General features: G+C 37.3%; 1 protein-coding gene across 3 annotated transcripts in view; it reads right to left on the bottom strand.

Annotated features, from left to right (window-relative positions):
- The window catches only part of RO60 (Ro60, Y RNA binding protein), a 41763-nt gene that overhangs the window by 9593 nt on the left and 7062 nt on the right, over positions 1–25108 (bottom strand). For all 3 annotated transcript variants that reach the window (XM_053605464.1, XM_053605465.1, XM_053605466.1), the window contains 6 exons: positions 15796–16397; positions 10276–10496; positions 9046–9192; positions 6942–7079; positions 4179–4295; positions 3269–3382 (listed from right to left, as the gene is read on the bottom strand). In XM_053605464.1, the coding sequence (XP_053461439.1) occupies positions 3269–3382; positions 4179–4295; positions 6942–7079; positions 9046–9192; positions 10276–10496; positions 15796–16375 (1317 nt within the window). In that variant the 5' untranslated portion in view covers positions 16376–16397. The remainder of the gene's footprint in view (positions 1–3268; positions 3383–4178; positions 4296–6941; positions 7080–9045; positions 9193–10275; positions 10497–15795; positions 16398–25108) is intronic.

Genomic DNA, 25108 nt, shown 5'->3' on the forward strand with positions numbered 1-25108 from the left:
TGCCGTGGCCTCACACAGCTCACAGCAACCTCCAACTCCTGGGCTTAAGCGATTCTCTTGCCTCAGCCTCCCAAGTAGCTGGGACTACAGAATAGTTTCTTTTCTTTCTTCCTTTTTTTTTTTTTTTTAATTAAATCATAGCTGTGTACATTAATGCGATCATGGGGCACCATACACTGGTTTTATAGACCGTTTGACACATTTTCATCACACTGGTTAACACAGCCTTCCTGGCATTTTCTTAGTTATTGTGTTAAGACATTTATATTCTACACTTACTAAATTTTACCTGTATGCTTGTAAGATGCACTGCGGTTGTAATACCACCAATCACCCTCACTCCGCCCATCCTCTCCCCTCCCTCCTCTCCCCCTTCCCCATATTCATAGGTTATAACTGGGTTGTAGCTTTCATATGAAAGCCATAAATTAGTTTCATAGTAGGCTGAGTACACTGGATACTTTTTCTTCCATTCTTGAGATACTTTACTAAGAAGAATATGTTCCAGCTCCATCCATGTAAACATGAAAGAGGTAAAGTCTCCATCTTTAAGGCTGCATAATATTCCATGGTGTACATATACCACAATTTATTAATCCATTCGTGGGTCGATGGGCACTTGGGCTTTTTCCATGACTTAGCAATTATGAATTGGGCTGCAATAACATTCTGGTACAAATATCTTTGTTAGGATGTGATTTTTGGTCTTCTGGGTATATACCTAGTAGAGGAATTATAGGATTGAATGGCAGATATATTTTTAGATATCTGAGTGTTCTCCAAACATCATTCCAAAAGGAATGTATTAATTTGCATTCCCACCAGCAGTGTAGAAGTGTTCCCTTTTCTCCACATCCACACCAACATCTCTGGTCTTGGGATTTTGTGATATGGGCCAATCTTACTGGAGTTAGATGATATCTCAAAGTAGTTCTGATTTGCATTTCTCCAATGATTAAAGATGATGAGCATTTTTTCATATGTCTGTAGGCCGTGCGCCTGTCTTCAGAGAAGTTTCTCTTCAAGTCCCTTGCCCAGCCTGCAATGAGATCACTTGTTCTTTTCTTGCTTATACATTTGAATTCTCTGTGGATTCTGGTTATTGAACCTTTGTTGGAGACATAACCTGCAAATACCTTCTCCCATTCTGAGAGCTGTTTGCTTGCTTTACTTACTGTGTTCTTGGCTGTGCAGAAGCTTTTTAGTTTGATCAAGTCCCAGTAGTGTATTTTTGAAGCTGCTTCAATTGCCCAGGGGTCCTCCTCATAAAATACTCGCCCAGATCGATTTCTTCAAGGGTTTTCCCTACACTCTCTTCTAGTATTTTTATAGTTTCATGTCTTAAGTTTAAATCTTTAATCCAGTGAGAGTCTACCTTAGTTAATGGTGAAAGGTGTGGGTCCAGTTTCAGTCTTCTACAGGTTGCCAGCCAGTGCACCCAGCACCATTTGTCAAATAGGGAATCATTTCCCCACTGAATGTTTTTAATTGGCTTGTCAAAGATCAAATAACAGTAAGTAGCTGGATTCATCTCTTGGTTCTCTATTCTGTTCCAGACATCTACGTCTCTATTTTTGTGCCAGTACCATGCTGTTTTGATTACTATCAATTTATAGTATAGTCTGAGGTCCAGTAGTGTGATTCCTCCTGCTTTGTTTTTATCTGAGTAATGTCTTGGCTATTCGAGGTTTTTTCTGATTCCATATAAAATGAAGTATTATTTTTTCAAGATCTTTAAAGTATGACAGTGGAGCTTTAACAGGGATTACATTAAAACTGTATATTGCTGTATATTGCTAGGGCGGTGCCTGTGGCTCAGCGAGAACGGCACCGGCCACATATGCTGAGAGTGGCGGGTTCAGACCCAGCCCCAGCCAAAAAATAGCAACCAAAAAATAGCCGGGCATTGTGGCGGGCACCTGTAGTCCCAGCTGCTCGGGAGGCTGAGGCAAGAGAATCACGTAAGCCCAAGAGTTAGAGGTTGCTGTGAGCCGTGTGACGCCACGGCACTCTACCCGAGGGCAGTACAGTGAGACTCTGTCTCCACAAAAAAAACAAACAAACAAACAAAAAAAACTGTATATTGCTTTGAGTAGTATGGACATTTTAACAATGTTGATTCTTCCCTGCCATAAGCATGGTATGTTTTTCCATTTGTTAACGTTTCAGCTATTTCTTTTCTTAGAGTTTCATAGTTCTCTTTATAGAGATCTTTCACATCCTTTGTTAGATAAACTCCGAAACATTTCATCTTCTTTGGCACTACTGTGAATGGAATAGAGTCCTTAACTGTTTTCTCAGCTTGACCATTGTTGGTATATATAAAGGCTCCGATTTATGAATGTTGATTTTGTAACCTGAGACGCTGCTTGCTGTATTCCTTGATCACTTCTAAGAGTTTTGTAGTAGAATCCCTGGTGTTTTCCAGATATACAATCATATCATCTGCAAAGAGCGAAAGTTTGATCTCTTCTGACCCTATATGGATACCCTTGATCGCCTTTTCTTCCCTAATTGTGATGGCTAACTTAGAAGCACATCACCTTTCAAGACTTAGCCAGAATCAAGCGGAAATGTTGAACAGGGCATATCAAGTTCGGAAATAGCATCAACCATACGAAATCTCCCTAAAAAGAAAAGCCCGGGACCAGATGGCTTCATGTCAGAATTCTACGAAACCTTTAAAGAGGAACTAGTACCTATATTACTCAACCTGTTCCAAAATATAGAAAAAGAAGGAATATTACCCAACACGTTCTATGAAGCAAACATCACCCTGATCCCCAAATCAGGAAAAGACCCAACAAGAAAAGAAAATTATAGACCAATATCACTAATGTATATAGATGCAAAAATATTCAACAAGATCCTAACAAACAGAATCCAGCAACACATCAAACAAATTATACATCATGACCAAGTCGGTTTTATCCCAGGGTCTCAAGGTTGTTCAACATACGTAAATCTATAAGTATAATTCAGCACATAAATTAAAAAACAAAGACCATATGATTCTTTCAATCGATGCAGAAAAAACTTTTGATAATATCCAGCATCCCTTCATGATCAGAACACTTATGAAAACTGGTATAGAAGGGACATTTCTTAAACTGATAGAGGCCATCTACAGCAAACCCATAGCCAATATCATATTGAATGGAGTTAAATTGAAATCATTTCCACTCAGATCAGGAAACAGGCAAGGTTGCCCTTTGTCTCCACTGCTCTTTAACATTGTAATGAAAGTTTTAGCAGAATAGTTTCTTACCTGATTCATAGCCATTAAAACCTGTTGTAAGGTCATATCTGTAGTCAGTGGACATGGTACCATTTTATGTGAAAAAGCAACTATATAAGAATCTTTTTCTGTTCGTGTGACAACCTGAAAAATTCAATGGTAGTAATTTTTAGCAAATTGGAAGGAAATAAATACTGTATCTTGATATTTATACAACTTAATCTTTAAAAGAAACATTACAATGTATATTTCTAAATTTGTATTACTATGTTGTAGAACTATATAGTAACAGTAGTATAGCTTTTAAAGTACTTTCATACTCTTATAAAGAAATTGGTCTTCACAATAATCCTTTGAAGAAATAGAGCATACATTCTTTTCATTTTTTAAATAAGAAATAAAGACATAGGAAAACTAAAAAAGAAGTTAAAAGTCAGCCTGTGATTAATCTGCTTGCTATTCTGTGACAGAGTCAGGGGAGAAGTAAAGTCTTTTGACTCATTATTATTCCCTGGGGGGTCTTCTTTTTGTTTTGTTTTGTTTTGACCATGTTGCCCAAGCTGGTCTCTAACACCTGGGCTCAAGTGATCCTCCTCCCACCTCAGTCTCCAGAGTAGTTGGGACTGTATGTATGAACCATTATACTGGTTTAATTCCCTGACTTTTATATCATTAAATACTTTTTCTATGCATTATCTACTGCCTCAAAAATACCACTAAGATTTAGTTGTAAAAATTAAAATTTCCATTCTGATTATTCTTTAGACATGCTTTTCAATACACTTAAAACTTGGCTTTACAAAATCATCTTTAGATACAAAATAAAGTGGTAAATAAATTGAGATGACATAAATATGTGAATATACACTTCTTAATCATATCTAACTTTCTAGTTTTGCTCCACAGTAAACATTTTTTAAATTGGTTTAAGTGTTCTTACCATACACATCGCTGCAGCAACTGTGCTAGCATTGAGTACACTACCTAAAACTCTTTGGTTCATAGAAGCACTGACATCAACAGCTAGTAAGAAGCGTTTTCCAGTTGGCTCGACTGTCTAAAGAGAAAATAAAGCAATTTTCATTAAAAGCAATCATAGAAATTTTAAGTAGATTAAATTTCTAAAAAATCATATTCACTTATCTTTCATCCAAAAGATTCTAAAATAAAAGGCCTTCTGATTTTTGATAACCTAATTAATTGAAAATTATTTTAAAATGGTTAGCTCTTACTACAAGTAAAAAGGAAATAATAAAATGTATTTAACAATATTTAAAGAAGTTATTCTAATTTTTTTAAAATCTTTCCTCATTGAAGATGAGAATTTCTAATAAGAACGATTTTTTTACCATGATAAAAAATATAGGTAATATACAATTCACCCTTTTAAGCCATTTTCAAGTGTACAGTTCTGTGGCCTTAAGTACAATCACAATGTTGAAAACCTATATCCTCTGTTTCATGTTTTTTTTTTTTTTTGGCCGGGGCTGGGTTTGAACCCGCCACCTCCGGCATATGGGACCGGCGCCCTACCCCTTGAGCCACAGGCGCCGCCCGAAAACCTATATCCTCTGTCTATTCACAGAACTTTTTCATTATCCCAAATACAAACTTGTACTAATTAAAGAATAACTCTCCATTTGTGCCTCTTACCTAGCGCCTGGCAACTTTTATTTGACTTTCTGTATCTATAAATTTCCCTATTGTAGATACCTATAGGATTATACATTAGGATTCCAGTTTCTCCATGTCCATCTCAATATTTGTTATTTTCTGCTTTTATGTTATTAGCTACCCAACCCAAGCTACCCTTTATTATATGTTGAAGGAAGTTCACTGCTATTCCTGGTTTATCTCACTGATGATCAATGATGTTGGTCATTTTTCACATTCTTATTACTCATTTGTGTTATCTTTGGAAAAATATTCAGGTACTTTGCACATTTTTAAATTAGGCTGTATTTTTGCTGTTGAAGTGTAAGAGTTCTTTATATTCTAGACACTAGGCCCTTGTCAGGCATGTGATCTAAAAATATTTTCTCCTATGGCGAAGGTTATCTTTTCACTCTTGATAGTATTCTTTGATGCACAAAAGTTTTTAATTATAATGAAGTCCAATATTTCTTTTTCTTTTGTTGCTTGTGATTTTCACTCTCTTGATAGTATTCTTTGATGCACAGAAGTTTTTAATTGTGAAGTCCAATATTCTATAGTTTAGCTCTTAAATTTAGGCCACTCTGAATTGATTTTTGTATGTGGTGTAAGGTAATGTTCCAACTTCATTCTCTTGCATGTGGATATATTTTCCCAGCACCATTTGTTGAAGGCTGTGCTTTCTCTACTGAATCATTCTGGTACCCTCATTAAAGGTCAATTGACCACACATGTAAGGTTAGACTGGGATTTTGAAAGGGATATGTTGAATCTGTAAACTGATTGCTTTGGATAGGATATTGTCATCTTAATAATATTAAGTCTTCTTTAATTTCTTTCAGTAATGGTTTATAGTTTTCAGTGTATAAACCTTGCAATTTCTTAATTTATTTTTGTCTTTTATTTGATGTTATTATAAATAGAAATGTCTAAATTTCCTTTTTGGATTGTGCATTGCTAATATATAGAAATACAACAGATTTTTACGTGTTGGTTTTATATCCTGCAACTTTGCTGAATTCATTTTATAACTCTGATAGTTTGTAGATTCCTTAGGGTTTTCTACTCATAACATCTGAGGTCACAGATAATTTTACTTCTTCTTTTTGAATTTGGACGTCTTATTATTTTATTCCTTGCCTAACTGCTAAAACTACCATTATTATGTGAAATTGAAATGGCAAAAGTGGGCATTCTTGTTTTTTTTTTTTGTTGTTGTTGTAATTTGCTTGGGGCTGGGTTTGAACCCACCACCCTCGTTATATGGGGCCGGCGCCCTACTCGCTGAGCCACAGGCGCCACCCAAAAGTGGGCATTCTTATCTTGTTCCTAATCTTAGGGGAAAAGCTGTCAATGTTACACTACTGAATATATGTTAGCTATTAATTTTTTTAAATATATGGCCTTTATCATATGTTGAGGAAGTTCACTTCTATTCCTAGTTTATCAAGTTTTTTTTATTTAATGATGAAAAGGTGTTGAATTTTGTCAAATGCTTTTTGTATATCAATTGAGGTGATCCTGTGGTTTTTGTCCCTTAATTCTACTAATGTGTGTGAGGTATTATACTGATTGGTTTTCAGAATGTTCAACCACCTTTGCATGCTAGGGCTAAGTATTACTTGTTAATGGATAAAAAGAATTAAAATTCTTTTAATTTGCTGCTGAATTTGGTTGCTAGTCTTTTGTTGTACAGCAAGAAATTTTTAAAACCAAAAGTTTTAACTTAGGTCTCTGAAGTGAGATTGCCATTTCTGAAACCTCACTTCCTATCATGAGATCCATCTACCAAGTAATGGGAAAAACAGAGGACAGAGTACCAAACTAAAGTACCCTATGGTAATACACATTTTTAAATTTAGTAATTTTAAAATTATCAAAGTATCTAGGGGGAAGGAGAAATACTTTACTCATAAACTTAACAATGTTAAATTATATACTCACCTCACATGAACTAAAGAAAAACAAATGGTTAGACTATTAATTCCACTTTTAAAATGTATTTTTACAAAAGATACTGAGTCATTTGTTTTAAAACAAAAGCCATTACCTTAAATGTTTTATAAAAAGCAGCATCCAATGCTTTCAAAATTTCTTCATCAGGGCGCCACTTCAGTTTTCCTCTGAGCCCATGACCTATCTTATAAGTTTCTAATGCAATTAAAACATGAAATGGATGTATACGAGCCTAGAAATAAGACAAAGTAAATGCAAAATTCAGGTAAAAAATAGCAACTGCCATAGTTTTACCATGTATAATGCATCCCCCAAACTTTAGGAACAAAATCTTTCATTTTTTAAAGGAGGGTGGAAGTGGCTGTGCAGCGGCATCTCCTTCTCTCACACGTGTGAGGTACAGAGCCAACTGCTGTAGAGAAGCAGGAAGCAAGCCCAGGCTCCAGAGTGGCCTGGACAACCTGAGTGTCTGAGCTCCTCCAACTGTCCCCTTCTGGCTCACCCTTGTCCCCATATCCTCTCATTTCTATTCCCATCCATGTCAGTGTCCCTAGCCACTGTGCAAAGGACCCCTATGGGCTTATGTCCCAGGAAGTTGGAGTGAGGGGCCAGGGCCAGCCCTGCCTGCCCTGGGTTCCTGACAGTAGACCCCTGCCCTTCAGGGATGCCTTGTCTCTCATGTAGCTGGCTCCATTTTCAAGCCTACAGGATACTGTGCCGAGGAGGAAGCTTTTCCTGAAGATATGCCAGTGAAGCACTCTACATTTACATTTCTGTTTAGTGACTGACTAAACTGTGACCTACTTGAGCCATCCAGACCATGGTCACTCAGTGATGTCAGAATGAATGTCACCAGCCTTTCCCAAACTTGTAAATCCTGCAAATCACCAGGGGATGGTTAAAATGAGACTCCTGAGCCACACTCAAATACAATGAATCAGTTCTCCAAGAGAAAGCTCAGGTATTCATTCTGTTTAACAAGCATCCTAGATGGTTCTTCCCACGGGCAAGTTTGGATAGTTACACCAGCTCAACATGTTGGGGGTTCAGACAAGTCATAGGCTCAAAATTATAATCTATGTTCTCTGGTACCCCAAGCTTTTGTGCTTTGCTGCCAGGTACCCTCGCAGACAGAAACTTCATGGGGACTAAGGCCCATGGTCAAAACAGTGGATAGTAATAGAAACGGGTCTTAGAACCCAGATGTCCCAGAACCCAGCCCAGAGGTCTTCCTCCTCAGTGTGGTATCCAGGGGTCACAGAATAGAGTCAGCTGTGCCAGAGACAAGGTAGCCCCAAAGAGACAGGGACTACCGATAGGAACCAGGGACTGGCAGGGCTGGCCCCAGCCCCTCATACCAGCTTTTTTGGGAAATAAACCCACAGGCATTCTCAGTGGAGTGGCTATGGCCATGTTCTTACCCATAGACATGGGTAGAAATAGAAAATGAGAGGATAGAGGGACAAGGGTGGGCAGGAACAGGACAGTTGGGGAAGGCTGGGCGCTCTGGTCATCTCTTGCTGTCTGGGATTGCTCCTGGTTTCTCCTCAGTGGCCAGCTCTGCTCCTCTTATGGTGTCACTGCATGGCCTCTTCTGCCCTCCTTTTGGCAAGGTCCTGACGCTAACCATTGTGTTAACTGTTGGCAGAGTGCCTACTTCCAATATAGCACTGGTGTCTGGTGTGATTACTTGGGGGTGGGGGCAGAGGCTCCTACAGCTGTGGTCCCTGCCCAGTGAGGGGCTTTCCATGGAGGAGCACAGCGTGTAGAGAATATGATTACTACAATCCAGGGTATTATTTTGCATACAGATATCATCACTGCTTTCTAGATTTATACTTTTCATGTATAAGCATAAGTAAAAAAATTAAAAAACATTTATGTAGATATGGAATTAGTACCACCTACAATAATATGCATCCTGGTTTCTCCTCAAAAATTTGGGAAAAATGTGCATGTTATACACAACAAAATACGGTATATGTCTTCCTTCCATTTTTACGTTTTTGCAGCTAATAAATACATTTCATAAAGAAAGAGAAAAATGAGGATGTATTTAACTTAGATTTAAGAGTCAAAATGCAATTTGGTATGATAAGTCTCAGAACACCTAAAATATGCACTAACTGCACTCCCAAAATGTAAGAACCAGCCTTTTCAGTTGGTAGTAGCTAACAAAGGGCACTGATAATGCTTACCTTTTTTAACAGTTTTTCATTGCACAGTTTTTCACACACTAAAGATACTTCTGAATTTCCTGGTTCAAGCACTGAATTAGCAGTCATCTTTCCTAGATTCCTTAGTAATGCAGTAAGAGGCATTTTTTGTAACAAAGCCTTCCATACCTATTACCACAACATAGGTAGAAATATCAGGAATTAAGCTGGAAATGAATCAATATAACATAACTATATCAATAATAATAATCACAATACCTTCTCCAAGGCTTTCAAAATTTAGGGTTCAGAGTACTTTCAGAATGAAAGTTTGTCTTAATTGGTCAAAGGTGTTTCAAAAAAGGTAACTTGTTCTTTATTAGAATAAGGAAGTGAAGTATATTTTATAAAGGAAATACATAAATGATTTTTTTATTTTAAATTAGCAAGGCAGCATATTCTCCAAAGCAGAACCAACATTTGTGAATGACAGCTATATTAGGGCATCATGTTAGGTGTTTTAAATAAACATTAGTTTCAAGATATATTTTAAGGCTGGTGTGGTGGCTCATGCCTGTAATCCTAGCACTCTGGGAGGTTACGGCGGGTGGATTGCCTGAGTTCAGGAGTTTGAGACCAGCCTGAGCAAGAACAAGACCCTGTCTCTAAAGAAAAACAAAACAAAATAAAACAGAAAAACTAGCTAGGCACTGTGGCAAGTGCCTGTACTACCAGCTACTCAGGAGACTGAGCCAAGAGTATGGCTTGAGACCCAGAATTTGAGGTTACTGTGAGCTATGATGCCATGGCACTCTGAGGGAGACAAAGTGACATTCTGTTTCAAAAACAAACAAAAAAAGATATATTTTAATTCATTTTTTTTAAGTTATGTTTTTTTTTTATTATTAAATCATAGCTGTGTACATTAATGCGATCATGGGGCACCATACACTGGTTTTATAGACTGTTTGACACATTTTCATTACACTGGTTAACATAGCCTTCCTGACATTTTCTTAGTTATTGTGTTAAGACATTTACATTCTACATTTACTAAGTTTCACATACACCCTTGTAAGATGCACCGCAGGTGTAATCCCACCAATTACACCCTCCCTTTCTCCCTTCCCCCTATTCTTAGGTTATAACTGGGTTTTAATTAATTTCTTTCTTTTAAAAAATTAATGTATAGCTATCCAAAGTTTATCCATTCAATATATATATCAGAACTCATGTTTAATCATATGTTGTAACGTACAATCATTGACTCACCTCTTTAGACTTTAAGTGATTTGTCAGAAGATGTTCTCTAACTAATTTATGTTCTTCTATTAAATGAATGACTTCCAGTTCATCTTTTGTACGTTTCACTTTCTCTACAGCCTCCAGATACTTTAATAATTTTTCATTCTCCACAGAAAGTGCCTGTTCTTTATATAATTCATGAACTTCTTTCCAGCCCTTTGTAATATATTTGGTCACAATCGCAAGTCCTTTAACAAGAAAAAGAGTTCAAAAAGCATGTAAGATTACCAAGTAAAAAACAGAACATGTTCCCTAAGAATGCATTACATGATAGGCATAACTAGAGACAGAGTTAACTCCCTTAAACTGGAATGCTGTTTTCTTTTTTTTTGAGATAGCGTCTCACTTTGCTGCCCTTGCTAGAGTACTGTGGCATCATAGCTCACAGCAACCTCAAACTCTTGGGCTGAAGCGATTTTCTTTCCTCATCCTCCATGAATAGCTGGGACTATAGCCACTAGACACAATGCCCGGCTATTTTTAGAGAAGGGCATCTGGCTCTTGCTCAGGCTGATCTTGAACTGAGCTTAGGCAATCCACCCAGAGTGCTAGGATTATAGGTGTGAGCTACCAAACTTGGCCATGGAATGCTGTTTCTATGACATAATGAACATATTTAAGCAAATGAAGGGAATTAATTTTGCCTATTCCATTATTACTGGTTAAATATGAGATTCTGGGGGGAAAACCCTCCTAAATCCTGAGTAATTTATTGCAGAGGCTTTTTTCTTTTTCTTTTTTTTTTTTTCTGAGATAATATCATTAAAAACTTTGGTAGACAATGGCTATGGTAGGTTCATAATGCCAGAACTACTCACGAGAGTACATGGCTATCTCAAATAATAGCATACCATACTCATTCTTCCTTGTTGAATAAACATAAATTTATGAATAGCAGAGATAAGTGGAAATGGATGGGTGGGTGGGTCCTTTTAAATTGTGTTTTAATAGCTGAGAAGTAGTATAAGACAAGTTAGAAAAAGGAAGGTAGTAATTTCTTCATTTCTTCTACAATTTCTTCTAACAGAAGAAAGAGCTTTGGATAAGAGGTGAGAAAATCTGAGTTTTCCCCTATACTCTGTCAGTAAGTACTGGTCTCGACTTCCACTTCTTTAAAGTGGGGACTGAATTATCAAATTCAAATGTCCATGAGGAAAAGGCAATTAAAAATTAAGAAGTGAAAGAAGCCATGGTGACATAGTAGTGTTGTCAGGACTGTGATGAACTGAAGAGAGGATGCTCTAACGAAGTGTTTTAGCCAAGTATTGGCTTACTGCTGCTGCAAAAAAAGTATTTTAAAGAGAAGCCAGAATATGGATTTTATGCCTTGTGATTCTAAAAAATATTTACAAGTAATTCATTTTTTCCATGAAATATTGAATAGGCCAACTGAAATACATTTCTAAGCCAGATTGAGCCTATATGTTATTTTTGAACTCTAAATAATTTGACAAGAAGTTAATTCTTACATGCAGGAATTTCTAAGGTATTATTTTTGAGTCTTACTATCTTCCAGATCAAATAATTTTTCTTTCAATGAAAAGCAGTTTTATCCTACCCAGTTTATAACTGTACTGGCCACACAGTGGTTGCACATTAATACCCTATTAAGTGAATCATATTTTGACTTGTTGTATCTGTTATAAATATACATTTTAGTTAAGGCCTTCAAATATTACTGAGGCTGGGCACAATGGCTAACACCTGTAATCCTAGCACTCTGGGAGGCCAACGCAGGAGGATTGCTTGAGCTCAGAAGTTAGAGACCAGTCTGAGCAAGAGTGAGACTCTATCTCTATAAACATAGAAAAATTAGCCAGGTGTCATGGCACGAGTTGTAGTCCCAACAGGAGGATCACTTGAGCCCAGGAGCTTGAGGTTGCATGAAGATACCTCTACTCTCTACCCAGGGAATTGAGGTTGTATGAAGATACCTCTACTCTCTAGCCAGAGTTTCATAGAGTGAAACTGTCTCATGCCTCCCCCACCCCCCCAAAAAAAAAACAAAAAAATTATTCTGTAACTTAAAGTTTGTTTCAAAATTCTGTTCATGTCCAGAAGCTAAAGTACTCTCTATGTCCAACGTGACATTGGTATTATTAACAAAGTTTCAAGTATGAGTTCTGATCTCAAAAATTTAGAATTAAAGATTCCTCTGTGTGAGAGTAAGTTTAGGGAACACCTGCTAATTCCTCATTTTATAAACTAAGAAAACAAAGTACAGATGAGTACTTTCACAATTTCAGGAATTAATTTGTTCAGTTAGAATTATTAATGGGTGGTCCTGTAATTGCTCCACATTATCATATAGTATCTTAAGAAACAAATAAGCTGAATGTGTGGATACTTCTTATACTGGATCAAAGATTTTTAAGATAATGTTTCCTAATCATGAATATGTTAGGAAAAAACACAGGTAAATATTTTTTATGACTTTAGGTTGGAAATGGATATTCCACAAAACAAAAACCTATAAAGACCCAGATTATATTGATTACATTAAAATTCTAAACTTTAGTGGGCCAGAAACCCCCCTCCATCAAAACTGAAAGGTAAAGGAAAAAATGCATGTAATATATTAATATATAATAATAAATTATTAACTCCTGTAATAAGAATCCTACATTTTTAACAATAGTGTCTATCCATAGTAGGCGTTTAATAAAAACTTGTTGACTGAATAATGGACATAATCAACATTAAAAACAGTAACTAAATGGATAAAAGGCAATAATACAATAATGTAATCTACACACACACACGAAAATGCAGTAAACACAAGGAAAGATGAGTTTTTAACCAAAGAAGTATATTGAAAGAACAAGATGAGGCCATGTGTGGTGGCTCACACCTGTAATCTTAGCACTCTGGGAGGCCAAGGCAGGTGGATTGCTTGAACTCAGGAGTTCAAGACCAGCCTGAGCAAAAAGCGAAACCCTGTCTCTACTAAAAATAGAAAAACTGAGGCAAGAGGATCACTTGAGCCCAAGATTTCAAAGTTGCTGTGAGCTATGATGCCATGGCACATCCAGGGCGACAGCTCGAGACCGTCTCAAAAAAAAAAAAAAAAAATCTCAACAAAAACAAACAAACAAAAACAACAACAACAAAAAACAAACAGAAAAAGAACAAGATGGAATTTTTCGCCTATTATACTAGCAGAGATTACAAAACAATGACAATGGTCAGTGTTCAAATGTGGGAAAACTGACAATTTTCACATACTGTTTGTAGTTTTTAACCATTATAAAAAATTTACTCCATGCGTGGGTTTTCACTGAAGTATTTTTGTAATGTATAAAAAACCAAGCTAGGCTTGGTGCCTGTGGCTCAAACCAGCTAAGGCGCCAGCTACATACACATGAACTGGCAGGTTCGAATCCAGTCTGGACCACCAAACAACAATGACAGCTGCAACCAAAAAAAATGGCCGGGTGTTGTGGCAGGCACCTATAGTCCCAGCTGCTTGGGAGATGGAGGCAGGAGAATCGCTTGAGCCCAGGAGTTCGAGGTTGCTGTGAGCTGTGATGTCACAGCACTCTACCCAGGGCGACAGCTTGAGAGTCTGTCTCAAAACAAAACAAAACAAAACAAAAATGCAGAAGCTACTTAACTGCTGTCAGGAAGAGACTAGCTAAATAAATTACAGTATATACATACACTGCACAGAGGTTCTTCAATAAACAAAAAATAGAAACACCATACAGATTATCCAAAAGAGGAAATTTAATATACTGAAAAAATATCTACATTCCCATGTTTATTGCAGCACTATTCATAATAGTCATGATTTGGAATCAACCTATCTACAGATGAATGGATAAATTGTGGTATACATACATACACAATGGCATATTATATAGTCACAAAAAGAAAAGTATCATGGTATTTCCAACAACATGGATAGAACTAGAAAACATCATGTTAATTGAAAAAAGCCAAGCACAGAAAGACAAATCTTGCATGTTCTCATTTATGGCGGGGTAAAGGGGGAAGCTAAATATTAAAACAATTGATCTCATGGAGATACAGAGTAGAGTGAGGGTTACCAGAGACTAGGAAGAGTAGTAGGGAGAGGGGATAAAGTAGGTATGGTTAATGGGTACAAAAATAAAGTTAGATAGAATGAAAAATATTTGATAGCACTAAATAATGATAATCAATAATAACTTAGGGTACACTTGAAAATAAAAGAGAGGAACTGGAATGTTCCTAACCTAAAGAAATGATAAAGGCCTGAGGTGATGGTTACCCCCAAATTACCCTGATCTGATTAATTTACATTGTATGCCTGTATTAAAATATATGTACCCTATGAAGATATAAAAATACTGTATACACATAATAATTTGAAATAAAAAAGCGAAAAACCCAAAAAGCAAAAAATAAAATTTAGGTGGCATTAATACCATCAGAGGTAGGAACAGTTTATTAGTATAGCAAATAAACAGAACATAAAAAGTGCTAAATAACTTTAATAGAGTGTTTGTCTAATTGAGAATATAAATACAGGGGTAGTATTTCTCATCAGAAAAAAAATAAAACCCACAAAATTATTGCGTATTCATACAATGATATATATCAACTAGTTTTACTGACCTAAAAAAAAGCAGTAATATACTTTTAACTAAAACTTTAGTGAAACAGTAGTGTCTGTTTAGGAAAAACCTGGAGTAATATAAAACATATCACATATAGTATTTTCAAAGGGCAGGACTCATACTTGGAAGGAAGGGAGAGGGAACCAACAGTGCACTTCTACTACCTAGGAGTTTCCCTTACTTCCCTACTAAGAAGGACTAGTAATTATTATAGTTCCAAATAACTTCTCAAAAGTGTCTTTGCATAGATAATAGAAAAACCGCCCCAAGTTACCATGTCCCCTGGTAGACTGCAGACAATTAACATCCTAACTTGTTAAGTTCAGCACTATTTCAGGTAGCCTTTAAGGCTCCATGGAACATACATCCTAGGAAGACAGGGAGGGAAAAAAAAGAATGGGCTGGAGCACCAGGTACAGCTTGGCTATCTGTCACCTATGGGCAAGGGGCTGTTTTGCTTATTACATCTTTAATATTGTCCATGCTGCTTTCATAGTCCACAATCACGTGGTGAATGTTCTAGTTAGCATGGTGACATTTAAGATTTCTAATATGAACCTGCAAATCTGTCATTTGGTTCTTTTTTTTTTTTTTGGTTGCAGTTGTCATTGTTGTTTGGCAGGCCTGGGCTGGGCTTGAACCCGCCAGCTCCAGTGTGTGTCTGGTGCCCTGGCTGCTGAGCACAGGCACTGAGCCTGTCATTTGGTTCTTAATTATTAATGTCTACATTGTCTGTGGAGGGTTGAACATCTTTGTTAGTCAATCAACATGTATTTTGAGAAAGAAAGGCTATTTTTAGAAAATATTACATAATTATATCAAATAAAAACTTGTTGTTTTTAGAAAACCTTCACCACCCCTCAAGCAATTAAAAACTTATGCTTACCTTCACTGGAAGGTTTAAGATGTGACAATCTTAATAGATCTTTGTGAGACCAGCCATTTCTTTGTTTATATTTTGTAACTGCCAGGGCAAGGGCCATGCCACCTTTCTCATTGTACCAGTCTGCTATAGCCTTCCGGAGGGCACGACCCCACATGCCACACTTCATGCTTTCCTTCAGATCTTTCTTAAACTGGATAAAAGTAAAGAGATGAGTAGGGATGCGACAAACTTCAGAAACAGCCTTAAATGCTGCTTGTTTTGTGCTTATGTCAGAGCACTGGGAACAAATGGCAAGTGCAAAGAGCATAGGCTCTTGCTTTGCGGTTCTGCCTTCTTGACTAAAGGACTTTATTTCTTGGATCACTTCACATCCTCTGCCATCTTCAATCAATCTAATTAAAGCTTCAGCATTTTCAAGGCCCAACTTCTGTTCTTTGATATAATAAGTCCCACCTTCAGAACCAAAACACAAGAACCGGTGTAGTCGATTCATGTCAGTGACTTGCCATACATATCCATCTTCTGAATTGGCTATCTGTTTCTCATTCAGTGGCTGCATCTGGCTTACAGATTCCTCCATTTTCTTCTGTCTTTTAGGAAACCTATCAAAAAGGCAAATGTTACTACAGCTAGATTGGCGCAATAAAATTACAAAAACCAACATTTATTAATCTACGCTTAGTGATTAATATGAGTTATAAATTCTTTTAATTTAAAAATATCATTTAAGCTCATTTTTATTTTAGTACCAAATCAATATAAATGTCCTAAAGAAAAATTACAAATGGCAGAAAAATGAAAGAAAAGAACCATATCTGACCACTTAGAAATGACTACTGATAGTATCTTAAGTTTTTTTTTTTTTTTTTTTTTTTTTTTGAGATAGATTCTCACTATTTCACCCTGGGTAGAGCGCCGTAGCGTCACAGCTCACGGCAACCTCCAACTCTTGGACTTAAGTGATTCTCTTGCCTCAGCCTCCCAAGTAGCTGTGACTACAGGCACTTGCCAAAATGCCTAGCTATTTTCTTGTTGTAATTGTGAATGTTGTTTAGCTGGCCTGGGCCAGGCTCAAACTACCAGCCTCGGTGCATGTGGCTGGAGTTGTAACCAGCGCTATAACCACTGTGCTACAGGTGCCAAGCTGTACCTTAAGTTTTTAAAGTGTTTTTTGTTTTATATTTACATTTTCATAATCTAAGGAAACTCAAAATCCTTTAAAACAAACAATTAAAACAGATTATAGTCACAGTGGTATGATAATCAGAAGCAACAACTAAAGAGTCACACTTAGTGGTACAGTGTATTGCCTCCGAGATTAAGCAGGTAGGTGACTGTGGGTGTCTTGAGGCACAGGTAGAGAAGATAAAAGTGGGAGGGAAGGAGCAATAGTAGCTGACATTAAGAACAATCTTACTTCTTGAAGAACTGTGTATACTTTTGGTTGCTTATCCAACATCCATTCCTCCCCCTTTCTTTTCTTCCTCTTGTCCTCCTGTCCTTCAGAGACAGCCAGGACTTTCCCTAGCCCCAACGAGTGAATCTTGATTGCTGTAAGCCAGTGGTTCTTAAACTGTGTGCATCAGAAGTACTAATTAAAATACCGATTGTTGGGTCACGACTGGTGTGCCCCCTTCTTCTCATGTTACCAGGTGATGCTGCTGATCCTGAATCCAGACCCAGTTATAGTGACTTCGTTCCCCTTACCACATGACTAGTATATGCAATCCGGCATGTGTCATGACTCTAACCAGTATGTAAGTCTTCAAGGAATACTTCTGAGGTTTTCTTATTCTTAAAAGGGGATTCAGGCTCTTAAAAAGGAATGTTCCCTTTTCTGTCTGCAACATTTTCATTTGCAAGTGATTCCTGGAATGGTGACAGCCATCTTGAGACCCTGAGGGGAGCCAGTTTAAAGACAGCAGAACAGAGAAAAAAATACAAAACAAAACAGAAGGAACCTGGCTCGCTGTTATCATCAAACTCCCGAAACTCTCCTATTTACCAGTTTCCCATTATGTCATAAATGTATCCTTTTCATTCAAGCCATTTTTAAATTTTCTGTTACCTGTAGTTTGAGCACATCTTAACTGATTAATATCCTATCAACTGTGCTTACTTACGTTTAGGTTATCTATAAGTATACACAAAATCCTCCTTCCATTATCTCTAAAACTATCAGAGTTAGCCATCAGGCAATAATACTCTTCTCTATCCTCACAATGGAGCAACAATTACTACTACATCAGTCTATTCAATATTCTTACTAAAGTAGAGCTACATATCCAGATCTCCCTATACCATAGTACACTGGGTTTCTGCCCATGGCAAAGAAAAAAGATTTGAGTGAGGGATAAGTAAACAGAAGAAGTTCCAGCCAGGCATGGTTGCTCATACCAACAATCCTAGCACCACTGGAGGCCAAGGTAGGAGGATTCCTTTAATTCAGGAATTCTGAGACCAGACTGAGCAAAAGTGAGACCCTGTCTCTACTAAAAATAAAAAGTAAAAAAATAGCCAAGCAAGGTGGTCTACACCTGTAGTCCCAACTACTTGGGAGGCTGAGGCAGGAGGAATGCCTGAACCCAGGATTTTGAGGTTGCTGTGAGCTAGACTGATGCCATGGCACTCTAGCCTGGGGAAGAGAGAAAGACTTTGTCTAAGGAAAAAAAAGGAGGAAGATCCCATCTGACAGGAGATGCAGAGTCCCAAATGGGAGATATGGGAGGAAAGAAAGAGTGGGTCTCAGAGGGGAACATATAATTGTGTGGTGATAAATGCATGGGGAATGAAGTGCCTAACATTTGGAACGTAACTAAAAGGGAAAGTGATTTGATCTGTGTTAGAAATATTAGTGTTAAAGTCATTTCATTATGGTCAAGGGAATAATACAACAAGATGAGATTTCAATTCTAAATATACATGTACCTGAGAAGAACTACACAAGGTCACTCCCTACAAAGATCCAGCAACAATAGAGTGATCCTGCTGGGTCTAATCTTGGAGAGACACCTCCCCAACTCTGAGGACGGCCAGAGGCAACGGTGAAAAACAATCATGAGGCGAAATCAACAGAAAATCTCTGGCAATATGAATAATCAGAGTAGATCAACTCCCCCAAGGATCAATGGGGCAGACACAGCACAAGATCCCATGCACAAACAAATAACTGAGATGTCAGAAATCGAATTCAGAATCTGGATAGCAAATAAGATTGAATTAGAATTCTAAGTAGTAACCCAAAAGAGATCTCAAGAAGTCAACAAATTCAAAGACCAAATGACCAAAGATTTTGACACATTGAGACAAGAAGTTGCAGCCCTCAAAGATCTGAGAAACACAGTAGAATTCCTCAGTAACAGAATGGAGCAAGCAGAAGAAAGGATTTCTGACGCTGAAGACAAAGCTTTCAAGCGCTCCCAAGCTCTCAAAGAGGAAGAGAAATGGAGGGAAAAAACAGATCACTCTCTCAGAGAGCTCTGGGATAATACGAAGAAAACCAATATTCGTCTTCTAGGGCTCCCCAAAAGCGACGAAGTGGCTTCACAAGGCACAGAGTCTCTTCTCCATGAGATTATGAAGGACAACTTTCCAGACATGTCAAGAGATTCTGAAATTCAGATAGCAGACAGTTTCAGAGCTCCAGCACAACTCAACCCAAATAAGACATCCCCCAGACACATCATAATCAATTTCACTAAAGTTAATATGAAGGAGAAAATTCTGAAAGCAGCCAGACGAAAGAAAATCATCACCTACAAGGGCAAGAATATTAGAATAACTGTAGATCTCTCTAGCTCTCTTTCAAGCTAGAAGAGGATGGTCATTGACTTTTAATCTTCTAAAATAACTTTCAACCCAGGATCCTTCAAGCTAGAAGAGAATGGTCATCGACTTTTAATCTCCAAAATAACTTTCAACCCAGGATCCTGTACCCAGCTAAACTGAGTTTCATTTATGATAGAGAAATTAAATACGTCAATGACATTCACATGTTGAAGAAATTTGCCATAACTACACCAGCTCTTTAGGATATTCTCAGACCTATCCTCCATAAAGAACAGCGTAATCCTCCACCACAAAAGTAAACGCACCCAGAAAACTTTGATCAAATTCCAACTTCCACAGTCGCAAAAGGATTAAAAATGTCCACCGGACTCTCAAAAGGCTTATCAATATTCTCAATTAATGTGAATGGTTTAAATTGTCCTCGAAAGAGGCACAGGTTGGCTGACTGGATACAAAAATTCAAGCCAGATATCTGCTGCATACAAGAATTGCATCTTACATTAAAAGACAAATATGGACTCAAGGTGAAGGGATGGTCATCTATACTCCAGGCAAATGGAAAGCAGAAAAAAGGAGGTGCTGCAATCCTATTCACAGACGCAACAGGCTTTAAACCAACCGAAATAAGGAAGGATAAGGATGGACACTTCATATTTGTTAAAGGTAATACTCAGTATGATGAGATTTCAATTATTAATATTTATGCACCCAACCAGAATGCACCTCAATTTATAAGAGAAACTCTAACAGACATGAGCAACTTGATTTCCTCCAGTTCCATAGTAGTTGGAGATTTTAACACCCCTTTAAAGTGCTGGATAGATCCTCCAAAAAGAAGCTAAGCAAAGAAATTTTTGATTTAAACTTAACCATTCAACATTTGAACTTCACAGACATCTACAAAACATTTCATCCCAACAAAACTGAATATACATTCTTCTCATCAGCCGCATGGAACATACTCCAAAACCGACCACATTCTAGGCCAAAAATCTAACCTCAGCAAATTAAAAAAAATGAAATTATTCCTTGCATCTTCTCAGACCATCATGGAATAAAAATAACAACAGGAACCTGCATACCCATACAAAAACATGGAAGCTAAATAACCTTATGCTGAAGGATAGATGGGTTATAGATGAGATTAAGAAGGAAATCACCAAATTTTTGGAACAAAACAACAATCAAGACACGAATTACCAGAACCTCTGGGATACTGCAAAGGCAGTCCTAAGAGGGAAATTTATAGCACTGCAAGCCTTCCTCAAGAAAACAGAAAGAGAGGAAGTTAATAACTTAATGGGACATCTCAAGCAACTGGAGAAGGAAGAACACTCCAACACCAAACCCAGCAGAAGAAAAGAAATAACCAAAATCAGAGCAGAATTAAATGAAATTGAAAACAAAAGAATTATACAACAGATCAATAAATCCAAAAGTTGGTTTTTTGAAAAGAGCAATAAAATAGATTAAATAAATAAATAAATATACATGAACCCAAGTTAACTGCTCCCTGATTTATCTAATAGACCTTGATGGGTCTGATCTTGTAACACCACAATAGCTGGGGACTTTAACACCCCTCTGATGGAACTGGATAGATCCTCCAAATAGAAACTTAACAAAGATACAAATGACTTAAATGTGACCCTAGAGCAAATGGGCTTAATAGACATGTACCAGCCCAAAGGAAAGGAACATACTCCAAAACAGATGATATATCAGGATACAAATCAAACCTCACCAAAATTAAAAGAACTAAAAGTACACCTCGTATCTTCTCAGCTCACAAGGCAATAAAGGTGGAACTCAACTCCAACAAAAATTATCATCTCCATATAAAAGGCATGGAAATTAAACAACCTTATGCTGAAATGCAGTTGGGTCAAGGAAGAGATAAAGGAAAAAACTGTCAAATTCCCTCAAACAGAACAAAGAAGCTATAAGTTACCAAAACCTGTGGTATAATGCAAAAGCAGTCCTAAAAGGGAAATTTATCACAGTAGATGGGTACATCTGAAAACAGAGAACACACCAACAACCTAATGAACCATCTTAAGGAAATGGAAAAGGAAGAACAATCTAATCCCAAACCTAGCAGAAGAAAAGAAATAACCAAAATTAAATCAGAAATTAATGATACTGAAAATAATCAGAAAACTAATGAAACAGAAGTTTGTTCTTTAAAAAAATAAATAAAATTGATAAACCTTTGGCCAGATTAACTAGAAATAGAAAAGTAAAATCTCTAATAGCCTCAATCAGAAACAGAAAAGGGGAAATAACAACACAGATACCACAGAGATACAAGAGATTATCTCTGACTACTATAAGAAACTTTATGCCCAGAAATTCAACAATGTGGAAGAAACAGAACAATATCTGGAATCACATTCTCTCCCTAGACCTAACTAAGAAGAAATAGATCTCTTGAACAGACCAATATCAAGCACTGAGATCGAAGAAACAATAAAAAACTAACAAAAAAAAAGTGCCATGGACCAGATAGCTTCACATCAGAATTCCATCAAACCTTTAAGAAGACTTTGTAACTATAGTGCAGAAACTATTCCAAATTATTGAGAAGAAACCACCCCCAACACATTCTATGAAGCAAACATCACCCTAATACCAAAACCAGGAAAAGACCCAACTAAAAAGGAAAATTACAGACCAGTTTCACTAAGGAATATCAATGCAAAAACACTCAACAAAATTTTAGCTAATAGATTGCAGCTACACATTAAAAAAATTATACATCATGATCAACTTGTCTTCATCCCAGGGATACAAGGCGGGTTTAACACACACAAATCCATAAATGTAATTCACCATATCAATAGGTGCAAAAACAAATAGCATATGATCATCTCAATAGATGCAGAAAAAGCATTTGATAAAATTCAGCATTCTTTTGTAAAAAGAACACTTAAAAATATTGGCATAGGTGACACATTTCTTAAAGTGATTGAAGCCATCTACAATGAACCTACAGCAAGTATCATACTGAGTGGAGTAAAACTGAAAGCTTTTCTGCTTAGAACTGAAACCAGACAAAGGATGTTCTAGCCTGTGCAATCAGGGAGGAGGAGGATATGAAGAGCATCAAAATGGGGGCAGAGGAAGCCAAACTCTGGCTCTCTGCTGACAATATGTGCTTATACTTAGAGAACCCCAAAGATTCAACCACAGGACTCCAGGAAGTGAACAAGAAATACTGTTAACACCTCAGGGTATAAAAATCAATGTCCATAAATCTGTAGCCTTTTTATACGCTGATAACAGCCAATCTGAGAAGCTGATAACAGCCAATCTGAGAAGCTAATAATAGACACAATTCCCCTCACAGTAGCTTCAGAGAAAATGAAATACCTAGGAATATACCTAACAAAAGAGGTGAAGGACCTCTACAAAGAGAATTATGAAACCCTAAGAAAAGAAATAGCAGAAGACATTAACAAATGGAAGAACACACCATGTTCCTGGCAGGGAAGAATCAACATTGTTAATACATCTATCTACACTACCTAAAGCAATCTACAGATTCAATGCAATCCCCTTAAAATACCAACATCATACTTTAAAGAACTGGAAAAAATAGTTCCTTGTTTTGTATGGAACCAGAAAAAAACCCATATAGCCAAGGAGATTCTTACTAAATAAAAACAAAGCCAGAGACATCACTCTACCAGACTTTAGGCTATATTATAAGTCCACAGTTATCAAAACAGCACGGAATTGGAACAAAAATAGAGACATAGACATTTGGGACCGAATAGAAAACCAAAAGAAGAAACCAGTCTGACCTTTGATAAACCCCCAGGGAAGAATCCCTATTCAATAAATGGTGCTGGAACAATTGGATAACCATGTGTAAAAGACTGAAACTTAACCTGTACCTTTCACCACTTACCAAAATTGATTCAGGATGGATGAAAGATTTAAATTTAAGGCAGGAAATTTTTAGAAGTGTGGGAAAGACTCTTAAAGATATCAGCCTGGGGAAAGATCTTATGATGACTTCCATGGCAATTGCCACAACAACAAAAATTAACAAATGGGGACTTAAATTGAAAAGTTTCTGCACAACTAAGAACACAACAATCAAAGCAAACCAGACAACCTTCAGAATGGGAAAAGATATTTGCATATTATGAATCCAAAAAAGGCTTAATAACAAGGATCTGTGGTATATGTACACCATGGAATACTATTCAGCCATTACAAAAAATGGAGACTTTACAGCCTTTGTACTAACCTAGATGGAAGTGCAATGCATTATTCTTAGTAAAGCATCACAAGAATGGAGAAGCATGAATCCTATGTACTCAATTTTGAGATGAGGACAATAAATGACCTAGTACACAGTGGGAGGTGGGGAAAGGGGAGAGCAGAGAGAGAAGAGGGAGGGGGGTGGGGAAAAGAAAGAGCAGAGAGAGGGAAGGAGGGAGAGTGGGGTCACGGTGTGTGACACATCTATTGGGGGAAAGACAATATCGTAAGAGGGAATTTACCTAATGCATGCAATTAGTGTAACCTGGTTTCTTGTACCCGCAATGAATCTCCAACAATTAAAAAAAAACTAGGATCTATAGAGAACTCAAATTAATCAACACTAAAAGAGCTAACGACTCTGTTAGCTGGGCAGGAGATGTGAACAGAACCTTTTCTGAGGAAGACAGAAGCATAGCCAACAAACATGCTCATTGTCCTTAATCATCAGAGAAATGCAATCAAAGCCACCCTGAGTTACGACCTAACCCCAGGAAGATTAGCCCAGTTGCTGATACTGGCATGGATGTGGAGATAGGGGAACTCATTTACACTGTTGGTGGGACTGGAAACTGATACAGCCCTTTTGGAAAGAAGTATGAAGAATCCTCAAAGAACTCAAATAAGACCTCCCATTTGACCCTACAATCAATTCCACCACTAGGCATCTACCCAGAAGGAAAAAAAATCATTTTATCATAAAGACATTTGCACTAGATTGTTTATTGCATTTCAATTTATGATCACCAAAAGGTGGAAACAAACTAAATGCCCACCAACTCAGGGATGGATTAACAATCTGTGGTATATGTATATCATGGAATACTATTCTGCCACAAAAGAAGATGGTGACTTTGTCTTTTGTTATTAAGCTGGATGGAGTTGAAACACATTCTTCTCAGTAAAGTATTACAAGAATGGAAAAGCAAATATCCAATGTACTCTACTAAAATGAAGCCAGCAGACAATCTAATTCATGCCACACAGGAGAAAAACTCATTTCAATTCAAGTTGGGAGGATGGGGAATGAAGACAGCTGAGGCGGGGGTGGGGAGGGGGTTTGAGGTGTTCCCACTGAATGGGGGCAATGCAGGGGTGTATGGCACGCCTTTTGGGTGCGGGACACAACCACAAGAGGAACTCTACCTAAGAAACCCAAATATTGGGGGTTATACTCTCACATTAACCTAAAATTTAAAAAAAAAAGCGTGTATACTTTTTTTAAAGGACCTAGATCATTATCCACCTTAAA

This window comes from Nycticebus coucang, chromosome 10 (genome assembly GCF_027406575.1).
Source record: "Nycticebus coucang isolate mNycCou1 chromosome 10, mNycCou1.pri, whole genome shotgun sequence".
Lineage (NCBI taxonomy): Eukaryota > Metazoa > Chordata > Mammalia > Primates > Lorisidae > Nycticebus > Nycticebus coucang.